Genomic DNA, 18,755 nt, shown 5'->3' on the forward strand with positions numbered 1-18,755 from the left:
AGAAGCTTCTCGGATGAAGGTGAAACGTCTTCAAGCAACTTAAAGAAGTCCAGACACTTTTCTTTGCAAGCTCCTTTGACTACAGTAAAAGTAGATAAATATTTATCTAAAAAGTAATTAGTAGTTTTTAAATTAGTATTAGTTTATCAAAGTTCTTAAAATGTGTATATTATTCGTTTTTAAATGTGGGGCTGGCTGAGCTGGTGTTGGGCACCTTTATGAGTTATGATCATAAACTCGATGGTTTTGTTTTTGCACAGTGTCTGTAGCGCTGTTACTGTTACACAGTGTTGGGGAGTAACGGAATACATGTACCGCCGTTACATATTTAAAATACAAAATATGAGTAACTGTATTCCGTTACAGTTACCGTTTAAAAAGGTGGTATTTAGAATACAGTTACTTTGTTGAAATAAATGGATTACACGGCGGTACTTCCCTGTTTCATATTGTGGCGGGTCAGGACTGTTTGGGTTTTGTTTGACAGCTACGTTCTGTTGTTCCAGGCAGCGTTACGGTTGCCATGGTTACAGGGTGACGCTCTCTCTCTGCATGTTTCCTGGGTGAGAGAGGCCTTTTTGTTGTTGTGCTAAGCTAACAGGCAGAATGCTACAGGTATAGAGATTGACAGACCACGTGACTTTCGCGCATTGCATGCCGGTAACTCGTGGCAAAACAATCCAAGTACCGCATCAAATGCAAGCATTTGCAGCACCGCAAAACGTTCATTCTCCGGTTCCAATACCTTCTTGCTTTTTCTTTGCCCCCCAAAAAAGTTATGTACAAAACGAAGGAGAACAATGCCGGACCGTACAAAGACAGACTTGATGAAAAGGCAAAGAAAAGATACGAGGAAAAAATCAAAGGAGTGAAAGGGTTAGACCCTTACGAGCACACAGAGTGGACAAAATACGTTAGCGTGCTGCCCAACTTTCACCACGCTCATATTTATAATGATACGCTTCTTGGAGTGAGTGCAGACACTCATGAAGTTTAGTAACTTCAGGTCACTGCATCAAGCCCAGGTACAGTTTACCGACGGATGGGTACAGGACCTTGAAATGCACCGTGTAGAACGAAAGACCATCGTACGTATCATAAGTTTACGAGTCTCACAAATCGTCTTCATAAATACACATTCATTAACCGTTTACTAATAGGACCTTTGAGCTCAACGGTAATTAATTAGTAGTGGAAATAATTTCTGGTTCGCATTACAGAAATATAGCAGTGACAATAATATTGTACGCTGTAATCGTACTGGGCAATTAGTGATAGCATAGCACACAATTTCTGTTCAGCGCCAGACTTGCTTGTAACCTATATCACCAATTATGTTAAGAAAAATGACGTATTAACTACTACAAAACACTGACCTTTGTGGAAATGCTTGGAGCAGACTAACCTGTGAGCTGGATGTTCTGGGACGTTATATTTGGTCTTTGAATGGCTGCAATCCAGGCCATCCGTCGCCTCTTTTTACTTCAGAAACATGGCTCGAATAATTTCTCTTCAACGACGTAATCGATAAAAAAAAACGATCTCTTTACCCGTCGGCTTCATGGCTGTCATGCGACCGGCTATTGCAGTTAATAATACAACCGCTTCTTGACAGTTTTTTGTGTGTCTTTTTATCGCTGTGTAACTGATTTCAATTGAAAGCCTGCGTGCGCTAGTACCTCTTGCCACGAGTTCCCAGAATTCTTTGCGGTTTTACCCTTGAATGACGTCACATTTTCAATCTCTATAGCTCTAAAGAATGTAGCATCATGGGCAGTGTAGTCCGTGCTGCAGGGAGAATGGACTGCCATGCCCGTTATGTGTCTGTGAGCGAGGGAGGGAGAAAAAGGAAAAGTACGAGCTGTCATCGAGCAGAAACGGGAGCTGGAAGCATGTAAATATAATAATAACCACTGCAGCCAAGAAGAGAGCCTGACGAGCCCAGTTGTAAGTAAGCTATTAAGACTCGACTGTACACCGTGTTCGTGTTTTCCTCCAAGAACAATAAGTTCTGTTGGAGCAGCCTTTCAACGCCTCTCTCTGTCTCTGCTAGCAAAGTTGACCCAGACAACAAAGTAAAGCTAGTTTTCGGCTATGAACCCGACACAGAACCCACCGTATTAGCCAGAGGTCCCTTTACTACGGTTCGGAGCCGCCGACCTTCAGTAATAGTAATAAATCACAGCAATAGTACATTCATGTAGTTGTAAACAGCATGATAATATATTAAGTAACCAAAGTATTCAGAATACGTTACTCTCATTGAGTAACGTAACGGAATACGTTACAGAATACATTTTGGAGCATGTATTCTGTAATCTGTAATGGAATACATTTTAAAAGTAACCTTCCCAACACTGCTGTTACATCATCACAGTGTGATTAAAGTTCAGACTTTCAGCTTTAATTCAACGGGTCTAACAAACATTTTGCATGAATTGCAGCCGTTTTTATACACAGCCCTGTTTTTCCAGAGGCTCAAAACTTATTTGACAAACAGGATTATTGTAATAATTCTAAATATAAGGATTGTTTTTAATACTAAGTAATTCCTGCCTGAAGTTCAGTTGCTTTTCCTTCTGGAGATGTCCTGCAGGCCATTACTGCAGTCGCCTTCAGGTGCTTGTTTGTGGGTTGAGATCAGGTGACGCTGAAGAATATCTCATTTCTTTGGTTTTCTTTGGCTCATTATGCACGTGCACTGTGAAGCTCTGTCTGGTCAGTTGTGCAGCAAGTTCCTCTTATAGACTCAATACGCTTCCTGCAGAGTGTTTTTGTCTTGGTTAGATGTTGTAAAGTTGTTCTTATTAATCATGGAAATAATTCTGTCATCATGCACTTTAGTTTCCTACTGTGCTCTCTGAGCTCTTTTGGTGTTGCAGTCATTGTTTCTAAGATTTAGTTTTCTCTTCAGCTTAGTGATGTCATTTCGAGAGCTCCAATGAAAGTGGCTTAAAAAAAGTTTAGCACCAGTCAGCTGCAGATCTTTTATCTTGTCATGAAATAACAAATGAACTGCTCTCACCGGGTGCAGTATATGTGTTGAACTCCTTGACTTTAAAGCAGAAAGTCTGCACTTCGGTTACACTGATGTACAGAGGCTAACTGTAGTGTGAGTCTATGACACCACTGACGAAGTCCTGCTTTTGAAATGTTTCACTTCAGTAAAAGTGCAGAAGTGTTAAGAGTGAAATATTAGAGCAAAGTCATGTTCTGCTATCAGCGTTACAACAGATGCATTAATAACTTCAAATTACAGCAGCTTGAGGCGGGACCACTTTAAATGCTGTCTATTTGGCCATTTTACTTAAGTACTTCAAAAAAAATGTATTTAATAAACCGACTGTAGTGTAGTTTAACATAACTTCACAATATTTCTACCATTGTTGGAGTACAGTCTTCTTACCTCATTATTAAGGTCTCTGCAGGATATTTGACATTAGTCATTCATGACGTTATTTTGGTCCACGGTCATTTTTAGCCGTTTAAGAGCCTCCTAAATCACGCCCAACCAAACCCGTACACCTTGTATCCTTGTTGCTCCATCAGCCACTGAACCAGCCTCATGACGTATTCATGCCCTGGTGATTTGTCACCAACTGTAAATTCCAGTAACTCTTAGCTAATAAAAGAGCACAGCAGGCTTCCTGTTACTCTAGCACCGTTGTCCGTGCACATTTACTTGAATGATCGGCTGTGCGCTGGTGCCTCACGCCTGTTTGCTGTATCATTAAAAACTCACAGTGAAACACTGCAATGGCCAAAGTGCTAGAAGAGTCCTTTTTCCCCCCTGGTGCTGTTAAAGCAACAGTGTGGAATTTTTAAGGAGGAAATGTCAGATTGCTTCACCTCATATTTTCTTGCTGGACTTGTTCTGGTGTGACCAATAACCTTTTATTGTGTGTAATATCGGCCAACTCTAGCTAGAGTTTTGCATTTTAAGTCGGTTCAGAGTTTAACACCTTTAGTGTGAAATATTTCACATCATTATCACTTAGAGCAGCGGTCTCCAACCCTTTTTGCGCCATTGACCGGCCTTTAAGGTGTCGCGGATAAATACAACAAAATAAAACTAGTACCGGTACCGAAAAAAAGAAAATTTATTCATAACACACGTGAAAAGACCCAGGAAAACAGAGTTAACGATCAAAACGATAACAAAATAACGCTGAAAACCGATAAAAACCCTGAAAACCATACATTTCACACCTGAGCCTCAACTTTCGCGGCCCGGTACCAAACGACTCACGGACCGGTACCGGTCCGAGGCCCGGGGATTGGGGACCGCTGACTTCGAGGCTCGGTGGCTGTTACTCAGCAGGCTTTCCGTCCGCTTTAAGCTGCTGGATTTAATTCCATATTCTCCTCTTGTTTGGCAAAATGTCAGCAAATGTCTCAAAAATGAAGGATCTGTCGAGCTATGCGTTTAGGGCTACGTGGGGAAAATTAACAAGACGAATGAATTGTGCTTTCGGTGATGCTAAATGAGCAAACAAATAGTTTCCCATCACGGAGATTAATTGTCGGTATGCGTGAAGCCTTTTGCCAAGTCTTTCTTCGTGTAGCCGTGGCCCACTTCTGTCAAGTAATTATGTATTCTGAGGAGACACCGTATGCTTCCAACGTCAGGATCAGATGACAGCTAATCGGGGACCGTCCATCAAGCCCAGCCCTGGGGCTGAGCCGCAGATGAGACGCTTACCTGTCAATGAAACATAAAGGATATGCAAAACTGAAGTGGCACCTTTGAAGGGCAGCCTGGAAACACTTTCCCAGATGGTTTTCACAGATATACTTTTTTATTTATAAAACAGTTCCATCAGAATGGAGCATTCACATTCATTGGTATGCTAGCATTAAAGGCAGGGTAGAGTTCAGCTGAGAGGGCAAAGTACGGAGCCCCGCAGGGGACATGGGAGAAAAAAAGACATTAAGACGGACTTTTGCGAGATCTCGCAAAACTAACTCGGGATCTCGCAAGACAAACTCGGGATCTCGCAAGACAAACTCGGGATCTCGCAAAAGTTGAATTCCAACAATGGCGGCAGCTACTTAGTTGTAATATTCCTCTTTCTGGGTCACAAAATACACTTTTAAGATATTTTGAGGCGTGAATGTAGTTGTGTAAACGTCAGATATCTGCTCGGTTTACAAGACATCACATATTTGCAAAAGTTGTCCGACGTTTTCGGAGATCTGACACCCACTAGCTCGAAGCTAACGGGAGGTCGAGACCTACTACAGCCGGGAGGAACACCGCTTTCCCGCCACATCGTGCCTCGACCTCCCGGTCGGCTTCGAGCTGGCGGCCTCCGAAGAATGCAGCTAAAACTTTCTCCCGAGTTTGTTTTGCGAGATCTCGCAAAAGTCTGTCTTAAAAAAATTTTTCTCCCATGTCCCCTGCGAGGCTCCGTAGTAAAGCAGGTAGTGGTTTGCCTTTTTCTTTTTTTAGTACAAACATGTACTTAATGTAACGGCAAACGCTCTTTACAAAAATATCAACTGTGTTACTGCAAGATCCTGTTTCGTTTCTGTACAGTGTCAAGTATGTATGAGTATACATAAACGTATCAAAGATAGAAAAGATTATATATACAGGATACATACAAACATTAAAATCATCGGGTTTTAAACATTATTGCAGTTTAAATCTGAGTAAAAACACGTACATCCCAATGCATGAAAGTACAATCTTGAGCGAAACACAACCAAATCCAGTAGCTGCATTTAAAAATGAAGTGATTAACTCTCAAACTGCTCTCTCATTTAAGAGTCGACCAGATCTGTAGCCTCGAGTTCAAGCCTTAACCCAAAGAGGTTAAAATAAACAGAATAAAACCCAGAAATAAATTAAAAACAGCAGTAATAACAATACAACCTGTACAGATATTTCAAATATGTAGGCAAACAGTGTACTCTTAGTGCACAAAATACAGCAAAAAAGGCGTAGTTGTAGTCGGCCTCCTTCCTGAGCCGATGCCTCCTGTTCTCAGGAAGTCTCACTTGACCATTGCAGCTCTTTGGGTCTGTGTCACCTTTTTCTTCTTCAGTGCCTCCTTTCATATTTGTACTAAAGTGAAATTCGTACAGCGTTCGGTGTATTAATCGTTTTCTTTTGGTTTCACAGAATCGATACAAAAGCCTGTTGCCTGGCAAGCTTTGCCGAATCACCAGTGTCTGCCTGAGAAACTCAACTCGGTGTCCTGTGGATTTCACCGCCTCTCAACGTTTGGGAGTGACAGACGAGGACATTCTTCGTGAAAAAGGTCAAGAACCGAATAACCGCAGCAGCTGCGGGGCAAACGTGAATGGAGCACGTCGCACTGATGGTTTGTGGGGAGGAGGCAGATCTCGGAGAGCTGAGGACGATGCAGACACACATCAGTGCTTGGCAGATTCATTGTAGTCGTTATCACTGGGACAAATCACTGCGCTTTGCCTCTCTAGGGGAAGAAAGCCGCAGTCCCAGCCGACGAGCTGAACACATCGTTTGCATCTAACCTTGTGTGGGCGAGTGTGAGACTTAAATCTGTAAGGTATTGAAGTTCATGCACAGCTTCGCAGTCATCGCCACTAACGTAGCCCAGGTACTGCATGCGTCTGCCCCGTCTATGCTGACACCTGAGACGAGGCGCCGGTGGCTCCGCTCTCAGCTGGGTCATAGAAACAGTCTTCGTTCACTACCGAGGTCAGACTCTGGACGCTGAACTCTCTCTCCAGCAACGTGTTGAGGTCCACGGCTCCACACGGCAGCGCTGCATCCGTCTGGCCGTCCAGTGACCTGCTCTGCTCCTTCATCTTCAACAGGGCTCCCGGGCTCCTCCTGAAACTGCACGGTTTCCTCTTAACGGCGGTGAAGTGGCCTCGCACTAGTTTGGGTTGCATCTCCGGGGTGTCACCAACGCCCTCGGGCTGAACGCGGGGGGCCGGTGCACCTTCTGACGCAGAATCCTCCGATAGTTTAAGTTGGAGGAACTGAGCTTCAATTGCACTAGTCGGGGAGCCGCTGTCTCCGCTGTCCCTCCTCGTCCCCCCCTCGCTAAAGCCGTCGTCGTCCTCGTCGCTCAAAATGTCAGACTCTTTCACAGAGGTGGAGCGGGGTTGAGAGTTGGAGCCGTGTGTCTGAGACCAGTTCTGCTGGACTGGAGAGACGGGCGAGTCGGAGGACACGCGGGTCGGAGGAGCCCCGGACAAACTGTAGGTTCCACTGCTCAGGCTTCCCTCGTCAGAGTCTGGCCCGAGCTTCGGAGCCTCGCCCTGGGTGGAGAGCTCTGCAGGCGGCTGCTTGCACAACCAGGAAGCTCTGGAGGAACCTAGAAACAAAGGTGGAGATGGAAATTCCACTGTTATCTGAGCTGAACACTTGCAGCATAAGCAGCTGAGTGCCAGGCGGCCAAATGACTTCAAATTCCAGTCGACAAGAATTATTTTTATAGAGATGTTTTTACAGGAAACCTTCCCAGGAAGAAGTGCCTGGTACTAAAAATGAGTGTGGAGTGTTTCATACAAGCTAAACTGGATGAAAGATCTCCATAAGAACGCTTCAGAAACCCACCGAGCCTGGCGGAGGAAGGCAGGATGCTCCTCAGAGGAGCCAGGTGCTCCTTACAGCTCCTCTCCAGCGTGCCCTCGCCCTTCCTCCTCACGTTCTCCCTGAGGATGGAGCGGATCACCTTGATGATGCTGACCTTGCTCTCAGGCACACTGAGGAGAAGAAACCAGAGGTGTCGCAGTAACGTGAGAACGGGGCATGCTCAGTTTGATTTCACAAGCTAAATATAGATTAAGAAGATCTGCGAAGGGGTCGTTGTGTCCCCGGCGAAATTGCTGATGTAATTTATCAGGACTGATCCCGATTTCATAGTATGTAATGAGAATCAGCGATTTAGTCACAGGCTCTCTCGCTACAGTTCCCATGTAGATGTTTGTATGAAATGCTAGAATAACAGCAGACGGGAGGAAAGCAAACGGCCTAATGGGTCTTTTTGGGGGCTTTATTTGATTATCTAACATTATGGATAAAATGTTCTATTAATAGAAAACTTAATTAACCATTTCCAGTGGATAGACTATAATCTTTAAGAATTCTGGGTCATTATTAATGTGACAGTCGTGTGAAATATGTGACGGCTCCTAAAAACCAGAGGTTATCCATCTGTGGACGAGAGGCCGACATTCAAAGTGATCTACAGACTGTGCATTGCAAACATCATGACAGTTTGTATCGACTAAACTAGTCTGAAGACTTTTCCTTTGTGTTGACGAGCTGTCAAAATATTTTACTGCTCGTATTTTGTTTTCGCACCGTGTCACGATGCTCCCAGTGTAGCATTAACTTAAAATCGGTGCGTTTTTAGAAATCTCGATTCAGTGATTTCACCTAAACGTTGAATCTCTGACCTGCTGCACAGCTGGAAGACGGTCTCTGGCCTCCCCTCCACTTCAGACCTGGAGTGAATCAGCTCCCAGATACAGCTGCTCTGCGTACCTGTTCCTAGGAGAGCCGGGAAATAAATGAGAGGCCTTTAATCACGCGGTGCGTGTATGGTTTATGGTTTCAGAGGGAGATAAGAGGGGCGGAAGCTGAACAGAAACGCCAGAAGACGTGTGGGCGTGCGGGTAATGCGAATGGGCTGAGGGAAATATGAAAGGAGAGATTTAGTGGATGTACTTTGTGAGTGATTTGTTGGATAATGTGTCAGCGTGTCGGCCTCTTACCTGCAGTATTTCCCAATCTGACCTGCAGCGCCGAGAGCGGGATGAGCCAGCGGAACTTGAAGGGGTCCGAATCTCCGTGAGAGAGCGCCGAGCGAGGGTTGGCCTGGCATTACGAGAAAAAAGCAAAATGGGGTAAGAGAGAAAATGTAAGGTTTCACACCAAACGCACTCGCTGTGGCACGGGGACGTGACACAAACATACCATTTTTTTCTTCAGCTTGTTGTTTTCCCTGCAGACCAATATCACTGCTTTCTTGAACACTGGTGAGAGAGCGCGAGAGAACACATGAGCGTCTTGGATTTGACTGCGAACGCCTCTCGGGGAAAGCCGACTGAGGCGGCGCAACCACAGAAGCATTTTAAATGCCAGCTTGAAGCCTTAAAGCATATATCAGCGTTACAGCTATGGATATTAAAATTCTGTTCCTGCACTATTCTGTGCAGCAAACCCAATACAGCTGGTTCATATCGATTCACTTTCTCTTCTGCAAACATCCACGAGTGACAATTGAGGGAGACGGTGAAAAATACAAAGGACCGACTCACCGAACACGGTCATTTCGGGGTCTTTTCTCATGCGGCCCAGCGACGGATGAGGGTTGAGCCAGACCACAGAGGAATGCATGAGAAACTCTCCCATAGAGATCTCTGTGACCTGAGAGAGGAGCAAGGGACGGCACACAGTTTAAGAGAGAGTCGAGGCAGAAGAACGAGCCAGGCGCTGAGCTTTGTACGGCTCAGACTGAGCGTGTCTGTGCATGGAGTTACACTGCACACAGGTTTGTGCACAGGCGCATCACCTAAACTGCTGCGCTCTGATGCACTGATGGAAACTCCAGCAAAAATGCACTACTTCACCTCTTTATCGTGGCCAGTCTGCTCGGCAACAAGCTGATCGAACACGGAGCCGTAATCCTCGTAGATCTTCTGCATCTCGTTGATGTGGCTGGCCACCTTCTCCATGGCTTTCAGGGCCTCTGCAGACACAAGAGTGTTAACAGGACCGAGTCGTGACCCTGTGTTCATTAAGGTTATCACTTAATGTTTCCACGTGCTAACGTGACACCGAAACGCCGAGTGTCAGCACGGACTGTTTATAGCACAGCGCTTGATTGCGCGCAGCCTTCCTACCGGTGAGGTGGTAGTGTTCCTCGCTGTCGCCGTCGGTAAGGGAGACCAGCTCCCTCAGCAGCAAGGGGTACTTGAGCACCCTCTGCACTGGTTTAATCAGGTAGGACTCCAGGGTGGAGGAGTGCTGCTTGGTGGGGTTCCTGGCATCGAGGAACTCTTTGAAGGTCTGATCCGTCTTGGCTAAAGGAAAGAAACACTCAGACTTAATCTGGATCTTTTTAAGCCGTCTGTTCTCTTTGCTCCTGGTCTATGTTTCGGACCGCGGCTACGTTATTAAGCTTAAGTGGGTCAGTGCAGAATCGCGGTGCAATAATGTGTCTCCAGCAGGGAGGGGTGTGGGCTTCTCCTCCACCTGCTACGACCACTGTGGTATCAAAGTGGAAATCTTTGATGCTGTAACGTTAAATCTGGTAAAACACCAAGTTTGGGCCGAGCGTGCGTAGTGTGAAGCGGCAGGTGTAAGACAGAGCAGGCCTTCGGTAAAGGTGCTGACATTTTCCCCGAGCGCTCTGCTTCCACAGCGTTACCGAGGGGGGCCATTAAAGTATTAATTATAGCACTGCCAGCCACAGACGTGCAGCCACGTCGACGCCTCGCAGAGTAATTGGCAGGCAATTAACGAGTCGACAAATAAACAGAAACTAAGGCAACCCGGGGCCCCGTGGCGTGGCAGAGGAGGAGGGGGGATGAAGATGACAGAGACGAGTATATAATTACTTAAAGGACTCACAGCAGCCGCAGATTCCTGCGATGTGTTGTGGATCAGCTGCTCGTGACCAGAGTGCGCTGGGTGTTCTCGGTTTTGCTGAGCCAACTAGAAACTCGCGCTTATGTTCTACTCGGCTGTTTTATCCGTGCTAAGCAAATATTATGCTTCCTGCTCAAATATCAGTTTGCAGTCGTCACTTGTGAGCAGCACCCGTCATTTAAAGCTTTGGCTAAAAGAGCGGGTGCACAAACCCGGTGAATATCTGGCATCTTTTTCCCTTACTCAAACACTTGGAAACATTTTGTGCCAAGCTGGCACCGCCCGCACGCTGAAGCACTCAGGAATAATCACTACGCCAAAATCACAGACGCTTATGGGGGGAAAGTGGAAAAATTTTACCTAACTCATCTACATATCTGAACAATTGGTTAAAAAATAATCTGCATCTTCAGAAAATAACAGGAGGCTTTACCTCTGCAGCAAAACATCTTTTTATAGCCTGTTTTTAAGCATATCATTAACATAATTTACAAGATCAAATCATTTCGACTTCCTAAAACGCTTTCAAGTGTTGCTGGTTAACCATCCTCAAGGTACTTTTTAGTGATTTTGTCCCATCTAATCCTATTAAAGATCAGCCCTGCTGCTTCCTTCGAGGAATATCCCACACAGCCCCCCCATCAGCTAAGAAGCCAATCTGCTTACACTCCTCTCTCTCTACTGGGCACTCGTCCCAAATAGTGGCGGAAAGGCCAACATCTGAGGAGACATAAATCAACTTTAAAATTTCTCCAGCGTCACATGCTGTGGGAGAAGCGAGAGTTATTGTCACGGTCACACATCCGCTGTTAGAGGACGAGGTTACGCAAAGCCAGAGTATTTATATGTGCATGTATTTGTTTAAGCATCATCTGTTTGAGGAGAAAAGGGTGATAACGCTTTGAAAGTGTAGATCACAAACTGAAAGGTGGAGAGCCGTGTGCTCCTTCGTGCGTGGTGCTGGAGATGGAGCGGCATCGCTCACCTCGCTTTCATCCACCGTCTCACTCTGGGACATTTACTGTCATACATAATTGATTTGCTTCCCAAAAGAGAAGACCGAACCTTCAGCCGTGAGCGCCGAGCTTCCTCTGACGCAACACGGGAGCACGGAAGCTAAATTTAGCGGCGGTGGATTAGCTTGTTTTTGCAGAATATTAAGATGTGTGTTGTACCTCGCTCTAGGACCTTTTGGACCTTGATGTGGTTGGCACAGAAGCCGCTGTAGAGCTTGAAGTGATCGGCGTAGTAGAGGAACGAACCCCCGAGGGAAAACAGCAGCTTCTGTGAAGAGATGGGGGAAAACACAAAGCACGAGACAGGATTAGAGGGTGTGAACATGTGAAGTCACGACTGGATCGCCGTGCCCTCCCTTCAAAACGCGCCCTCTGACCTCTTCCTCTCACCCAGCCTTTTCAGTCCACTGGCTTTCAGCAGCTCACAATCCGACCAGTGAACCGCCGCCGCGATCAATAGACCTCACACCTCCTCACACCGAGGCCATAAATCAGCCGATGACGCTTCTGTTGCACCACCTCAATTATTTAAAACCCAACACCTGAAAGATCCCTCTTTTCTCTGTAGCCTGTGAGCGCGTGGATTCGATATTTAGCAAACAGCGTGACGTTTCTCTACCTTCAGTGTTGGGGAGTAACGGAATACACGTACAGCGTAACTGTAACAAGTTTACAAGAGTAACAAGCTGTATTCCGTTACAGTTACCGTTTAAAAAGGTTCTGAATACAGTTACTTTGTTGCAATAAATGGATTACAGTGTGGTCTTGTCCTGTTTCATGTTAGCCTATGCCCTCTCTATTTTTGGTATTTGGTGGAAACCCAAACAAAACGCACATTAAGAGGCTTGAATGTCTGCGTCTCAATCTCGCAGCCCACGTCACCTCTACTACACCCCACATGATGGGAAATTAAGTAATGGAAAGTATTCAGAATATGTTACAAATACATTTTGGGGCATGTAATCTGTAATCTGTAGTGGAATACATTTTAAAAGTAACCCTCCCAACACTGCTTACCTTGAACTGCGAGGGGGTCTCCAGGGTGCTAAAGTCAGGTGACGAGGCAATTCTCTCCTCCAAGGTCTGCAGGAAGACCCTCTGGAAGTCCAGCATCTCAGGGAGGCTGCCAAACAGACTCTCCATCTTTGAGGAGGCAAAAGGGAAGTAGAAGAATAGTTAGAGGAGGAGAAGGAAGCATGAAAGAACATCAGAGGGTGAGAGAGTGTGTGGCAACGAGCAAAAACAGACAGGATGGCTTGTAATTCATAGCAGACTGTCGGCACCCCAGAGCGTTATAAGAGCTCCACTGTGATGGCTCCATCTCTGACAGAGGCACTTAGGGACTGCGCACAAATAAAGCACATATAAATGGACACAGTAAACTTCAGCTGTGTAACAAGCGCTATCTGACACATCCAGCCAGGGTCGCCACTTCCTTTCATTAAAAGGAAAGGAATGGCCTTTCCACAAAAATAATGGCCTGGTGTGTCTTGGTAATACTTGGGAGAGATGTGCTACGTTTGAGGTCACAGAGCTGGAAAGTTACTACAGCAACGATATATGCTGTCGAGTTGTTAAACAGAGAAAAACAGCCCTTCCTTAATGAAAAGTACGTGCAGTGGACAGCCGTGCCGTGGCATATTAAGCTGAGGTGAGTTGGCTCTTAAGCCGCCCTTTATTGGTGTGGCCCTCTGAGACGCCGGAAGGTCGGCGGACGACAATGTTAATTTGTCCTCCAGGCAGTTGGAGCAGTAATGAGGGAGATTTGGCCCGGCAGAGTTCATCGATGGATAATAAAAGCTCCACATATTAGGCGTCCCACAGAGTTAGCATACGTACGTTTTCTTAGGGTGGCAAAATCAAAGCACATGCAGGTGGTTACAGGTGGTTACAATGATTCAAATGCAGTAAGTGTACATGTTTTTCATATAAATATAGTCACATAATTAAACACTTTAGTTACATAAAACATGTGAGTTTTGTCTAAAACCCAGAAAGCTACACTGTTTCGACCGTGGCTCAGGGGTTTGGGAATCGCATCTGTAACCAGAAGGTCGCAGGTTCGATCCCTGGGCTGTAGCTGCCTCCACCAGTGTGTGAATGTGAGAGTGAATGAATAAAGCGCTATATAAATCCAATCCATCATTATTATTATTTTTTGTTTTTCACATTCAAATAGTTTCATTTTAGTAGTTAGTTTGACAGTTAATAGTTTCATTCGTTCAAGTTGATTAAACATCTTCAAGCAACTTAAAGAAGTCCAGACGCTTTTCTTTGCAAGCTCCTTTGACTACAATGACCTGGATGACGGAGAACCTTCACAGTTTCATTTCCCCTTGCCAACACATATATATATATATATTATATATCAGTCAGATAGCAGCTGGATAGCGTAGTAGTTTGACTACACACCTTTGGAGCGGAGGATCGCAAGTTCGATTCCCACCTGGGGTGTCTGTATCCAGTAAGGGTCCAAAGGCTAGACCCCCCATGCTAACCAAGCCTACGGTAGAGTAGGTAGAATATAAATGCTACGGCAAGGAGGAGTCAGGACGCCAGGTCAGGGGAGAGATATCACCCCCACCCGATCGGGGTGATGTGATGGGAGGATAAATAGGATAAATAATTCTCCACCTACCTCATCCAGTGTGAGGAAGGTTTCGTCCTGTAGAGGTTTCAAGTAGATCTCGAACAAACAGGTCAGGTCCTGAAACGGAAGTGGTCAGTGCACTTAACCTTTGAACCTCTTTTTATCAGAGCACCTCCTGTTCCTTTCTTTATAGCCCCTAACTCCCCACAAGCCTTGCGGGGACTCATTAACTTGATATATGGGCTTTCACCTCCTCCCCTCCCCTAGTTACACCGGCCGGTGGTGCATGGATACAGGTGAAGATGCCTAAATCAGGCCACACTTTGAAGACAATCCTCTCCCTCAATTGCAGGCGTGTGTGGGGGGAGGAGACTAAATGAAAAATGGTAGGTGGGGAAAAAAGGTTATAAAATGACTGGCGACTACTCAAGTTACAGCTAACAAACTCTTCTGAATGCTTGTTTTATGCTCCCGAATAGTAAGCATAAAAAAACTCCCCAATTTAGTTATGTACTCTGTGCTAATTGGCTTTGCATCAAAGACTTTACAGAATTAGCAACTGGATATCCCATCATGATCCTGACGTGAAGTTTAATATTAGAAATTCTAACATGTCTTTGCTGGTCTCACCTTCACGTAGGACTTCTCCGTGTCCACCAGCTCCTGGATGACCTTGCGTAACCTCTCTGTGGCCGTCATATGCTTGGGGCAAGGTCTGAGCAGGGCAGCGTCTCCCGTAGGGCTCGGGCTCAAATCCCCTCCCTGCCTCACCGAGGGTTCCCCGCCGTCATCCATCAAACCCCCGCTGCCCGAGCCCGACCCTTCCTGGAAGGAGTGGTAGAGAGTGCACACTGTGTCCACGCTCTGTAGGGGGCGACAGAGAGAGGTGGTGTATGTAGGTTAGGCAGGATTATTATAGTCAGCTGGATAAAATAAGAAGATATTGCACTGCATGATGACACACACGGGCCTGAACACGGATCCATTTAAAGATCCCTCATTTAACCATCCACAGCTAATGACTGCAGCCCAAAGCTGTGTAAAATAACCACGTGGATCACTCCACCCTGCGCTTGGTCAACGCTCCCCCTGGGTACAGTAAGAGTGTTACTGAGATTTAGTTATGTACTCTGTGCTAATTGGCTTTGCATCAAAGACTTTACAGAATTAGCAACTGGATATCCCAGCAGATAGCATTACAGCACATTTCATTATTCTCCATAATCCATAATAGACAGTTATGCAGCTTTGCGTCACGTCGATTACAGACAGTCTGACACGGCACGAAATCCCATGTGGTCGTATATTAGTGTGAAATATTTGGTGTTTGATGAAGAGGAAGTCTCAACCTTCATAAATGAGTCATTTCTTCCAGCTTACACCTTTGATGGGTGGAGCCCTGCGAAGAACTTAGCGTCACAGCATTTACAAAAATATTCTACAGAAGCAGATCGCTCGCTGGACTGTACCGCCTGGGGTGGGAAACTTAACATCAGCCGTCGGCGGCGCACTGTGAAGTTTTGCCTGTGGCAGGTACGACTTTCAGAGCAATCGTGTCAGAAAGTGAACGATTAGGAGCTGCTCTGTTCTACGGAAACAAGAAGCAAACGGGGGAAAAGCCTCTCTGTTGTTTCCAACTTACACCATTGTTGCAATGTTTGGGTTGCAGTTAGCAAGCACTGCAATGCATGCAAACTATGCTCAAGTAATCAAAATCCCACCTACTCAGGCGTGTGAAGCAAAACACTTCAACTGCAGCAAGCTTTGCTGGACTTTGACGCGCCAGCTATCAATTACCTTTGATGCTTGTGCTAAAATCATGATGCCCAGACCCCCTTATTCCAAGTGAATGGCATGATGTAGCATAGTCACAAAAAATCAGCAGGAGCTGATAAACGCCAGTAACAGCAGGTTCCAGTCCGCTGCACAGCAACGCAGCCAAGACGCCAAACAAAACAGCTGCTCAGCACTCTCGGCCTCCTCGTGCATGTGCTGCTATTTAAAATATTGCATAAGCAAGCAGTCAGCCGCAGCTCCCCCTCAGAGCTGTGCAGTAACAGACGTGGATCGATAAAACCTTCATTTTGTCACTACGGAACCGATACGCTGCCAGGAAGTGTGTGAGAGCTCACCAGAGTCACGCGTCTTCTCACAGTGTGTGTGAGGTACAACCCGTAACCCCCCAGCACCACCTCCGCCCATTCCCAGGGACACCGCAGACAATAAAGTCTGCCATTAATAAGCTTGCGACTCATCAGCTAGCTCATTATAACATGGTCACTCCAGAGACGGCCCTCCAATACTCCAGCAACGAGTGTGTGTGTGTGTGTGTCTGTGTGTGTGTCTGTGTGTGTGTGCGTGCAAAGACTGAAAGAAAGAGAAGAAAGAGGGGAAAATTCCTCTCCATGCTCTTTATGTATGTCTGGGCTAAGCCTCTTTCAAGTGATCCACCTCCCACTGTAGCTCCACTCTGGAGGTCTTTGAATGTGGGCTGATAATTACGAGGGGACTCGAAGTCTCCCTGTGCTCTGATGTAGGGACTAATGTGCACAAGATGCACTCACGCTGCAGACATACCTGCATAAATGTTTGCAGTGAGAAGCCACAGCAATGCTCACAAATAGCATTTTTCTTTAGCTAAAGCTAACATGTCACGTTGAGCATGTTTGAGGTGACAGGAAACATTTAATGCGACTGCGCGCGTGTCGTTTAGCATTTAAACGCTTTCAAATCGGAAGCGATTCAAAGAAACACGAGGATATTGGAACATAAGTAGAGCTGGCTATCCCTTTAAAGATCAGAAAATCCACCTGCAGCACTGATGCTGCTGCCACACACACACAGCACCACCTTCATTCACTGATACACGCTTTGGGAGAACTCCATAATGCACCGTGGAGGCAGGCGGTGGGGGCTGCCTGAAGGGAACACAAAGGTTGAAGGATATCAGCAGGACATATTCATCAAACAGCCCGCTGGTATCTCCAGACAGGAGAGAGCATCCTTGTGCAGACAGATAACTGTTTTATTTCAGCTCTGGCACCAAAGGTGAGTTTGCCCAGGTCTTTAGAGACCGCCATTCAAGCCGACTTGATTCTTGTTACACGCCCACACACACAAACGAGATGATGGAGGAGGGGGGAACGCTTTCAGCTCTCATACAGGTCGCTTAGTAAGATTTTCATCAACACTAATGACGGACACCTGCACCGGAGCGTGACTGGTGGGTGGACGCCTCACAGTCATGACTCAGGAAATGCATTCGCCTCACAACAATCCCACCGACACAGCTGACAGCTAGCCCAAATAACCAATTAAGAGCTGAGGACGTGAACCAGCAGAGGCGGGAGAAAAGCCCGGGAGCGCCGCGGAAAACAAGCGGATCTGACAGCGCTGCTGTGGATTCCTGATCAGGTTTTCTCGCTGACAGGTGTCAGCCGGGGAAGCGTTTCGACTTCTGCTCAAACCGATTTGGAGAAGATTTCTTCTTATTTCGTCTGTGACGCATTTCCAGCTGCATTTCTTTTTATTTCCGCTCGTCTGCCAGCTGTCCGTTTCCTAAATCCCCGAAATCAAAGCCAGAGATTTTAATTCCAACGTCAAGTCAAATAAAAACTTAACTGTCAATCCAAACATCCCAAAACACAACAATCAAGCACAACAACACGTAGCTTCCTTCTCCAGCGAAGCCAGACTACATCTGTTTAAATTCTTAAAATCTCCTACCGAAACTCATATTTTAAGGTTTAAACATCCACTACCTCTCCCAGTCTGCGAGTCACCATGACGAGCAGTCTGTAGAGCAGCCTCCATGCCGCCGTGGCCTGCTGTTGGGTCCTGCGGGCGAGCGAGCAGCTCTTCCTGCGTAGCCGGCCTCCTCTGGACGTTGGCATAACAGCTTGGAGAGAGTGAGCTCTGAAGTTTACTTGACCTGCCTCGATTCTTATTTAATTCCCTCTGATGATCAGTCAAACACCCTCATCAACTTTCCTCCTTCTTCTTCTTCTGTGGTTTCTCTTTAGCTCGCCGTTGCCCGTCTCTCCATCAGGCCCAAGTCAGAACCTTCAGACTTGAGTGCACCTCAGCCTCTGGGGCGAGTGGCCACTGGTCTGTGAGCGTAGGCAGAGAAAAAGCTTGCTGCCTGCTCGTTTTGCATATCAGTCCGTAGCGGACGGTCCGGCCGCTTGGCCTGTGGGGGAATTTGTCCTCCAGCAGCTATTACTCTCTGTCGCCGCGTATCAGCGCCGCTCCTCCGATGTCTCTACCGCCACAGACTGCCATCCATCCTACTTCCTTTTGTCCGTTTGCCTCCTTCCTCTCCTGTTCGGCTCCAGGTGACCTCGCTGCTGTGATTTCCAGAGAGGCTGGGGGCTGTATCTGGGTCCAGTCTCTCAATAGCGACAGTACAATGCAGACTGTTCTGGCTTGTTACCTCTGCACACACAGGAATGGCTGACTCAAAGCTGGGAGGCTCTGAGCTGGTGGGGGGAACAGTGCAGGAATGTTAACTATGGCCTCGTACAGGAATAAAACAGGACATGTATCGCTCGCT

The 18,755-nt window shown here is 46.4% G+C and overlaps 2 protein-coding genes across 5 annotated transcripts in view; one reads left to right on the top strand and one right to left on the bottom strand.

The window, feature by feature from the left end:
- The window catches only part of tfb1m (transcription factor B1, mitochondrial), a 35,331-nt gene extending 26,115 nt beyond the window's left edge, over window positions 1-9,216 (top strand). The window contains exons 9-10 of the mRNA XM_085144211.1: window positions 6,128-7,724; window positions 8,747-9,216. The gene's annotated coding sequence lies outside the window, so the exon portion shown is untranslated. The remainder of the gene's footprint in view (window positions 1-6,127; window positions 7,725-8,746) is intronic.
- Window positions 669-18,755, bottom strand: part of tiam2a (TIAM Rac1 associated GEF 2a) — a 94,174-nt gene continuing 76,087 nt past the window's right edge. For all 4 annotated transcript variants that reach the window (XM_085144186.1, XM_085144185.1, XM_085144184.1 and 1 more), the window contains 12 exons: window positions 14,834-15,067; window positions 14,252-14,320; window positions 12,631-12,756; window positions 11,773-11,881; window positions 9,850-10,029; window positions 9,577-9,695; window positions 9,265-9,373; window positions 8,921-8,979; window positions 8,719-8,821; window positions 8,401-8,494; window positions 7,556-7,704; window positions 669-7,313 (listed from right to left, as the gene is read on the bottom strand). In XM_085144186.1, the coding sequence (XP_085000312.1) occupies window positions 6,610-7,313; window positions 7,556-7,704; window positions 8,401-8,494; window positions 8,719-8,821; window positions 8,921-8,979; window positions 9,265-9,373; window positions 9,577-9,695; window positions 9,850-10,029; window positions 11,773-11,881; window positions 12,631-12,756; window positions 14,252-14,320; window positions 14,834-15,067 (2,055 nt within the window). In that variant the 3' untranslated portion in view covers window positions 669-6,609. The remainder of the gene's footprint in view (window positions 7,314-7,555; window positions 7,705-8,400; window positions 8,495-8,718; window positions 8,822-8,920; window positions 8,980-9,264; window positions 9,374-9,576; window positions 9,696-9,849; window positions 10,030-11,772; window positions 11,882-12,630; window positions 12,757-14,251; window positions 14,321-14,833; window positions 15,068-18,755) is intronic.

This window comes from Neolamprologus multifasciatus, chromosome 19 (assembly GCF_963576455.1).
Source record: "Neolamprologus multifasciatus chromosome 19, fNeoMul1.2, whole genome shotgun sequence".
In the NCBI taxonomy this organism is placed as follows: Eukaryota; Metazoa; Chordata; class Actinopteri; order Cichliformes; family Cichlidae; genus Neolamprologus; species Neolamprologus multifasciatus.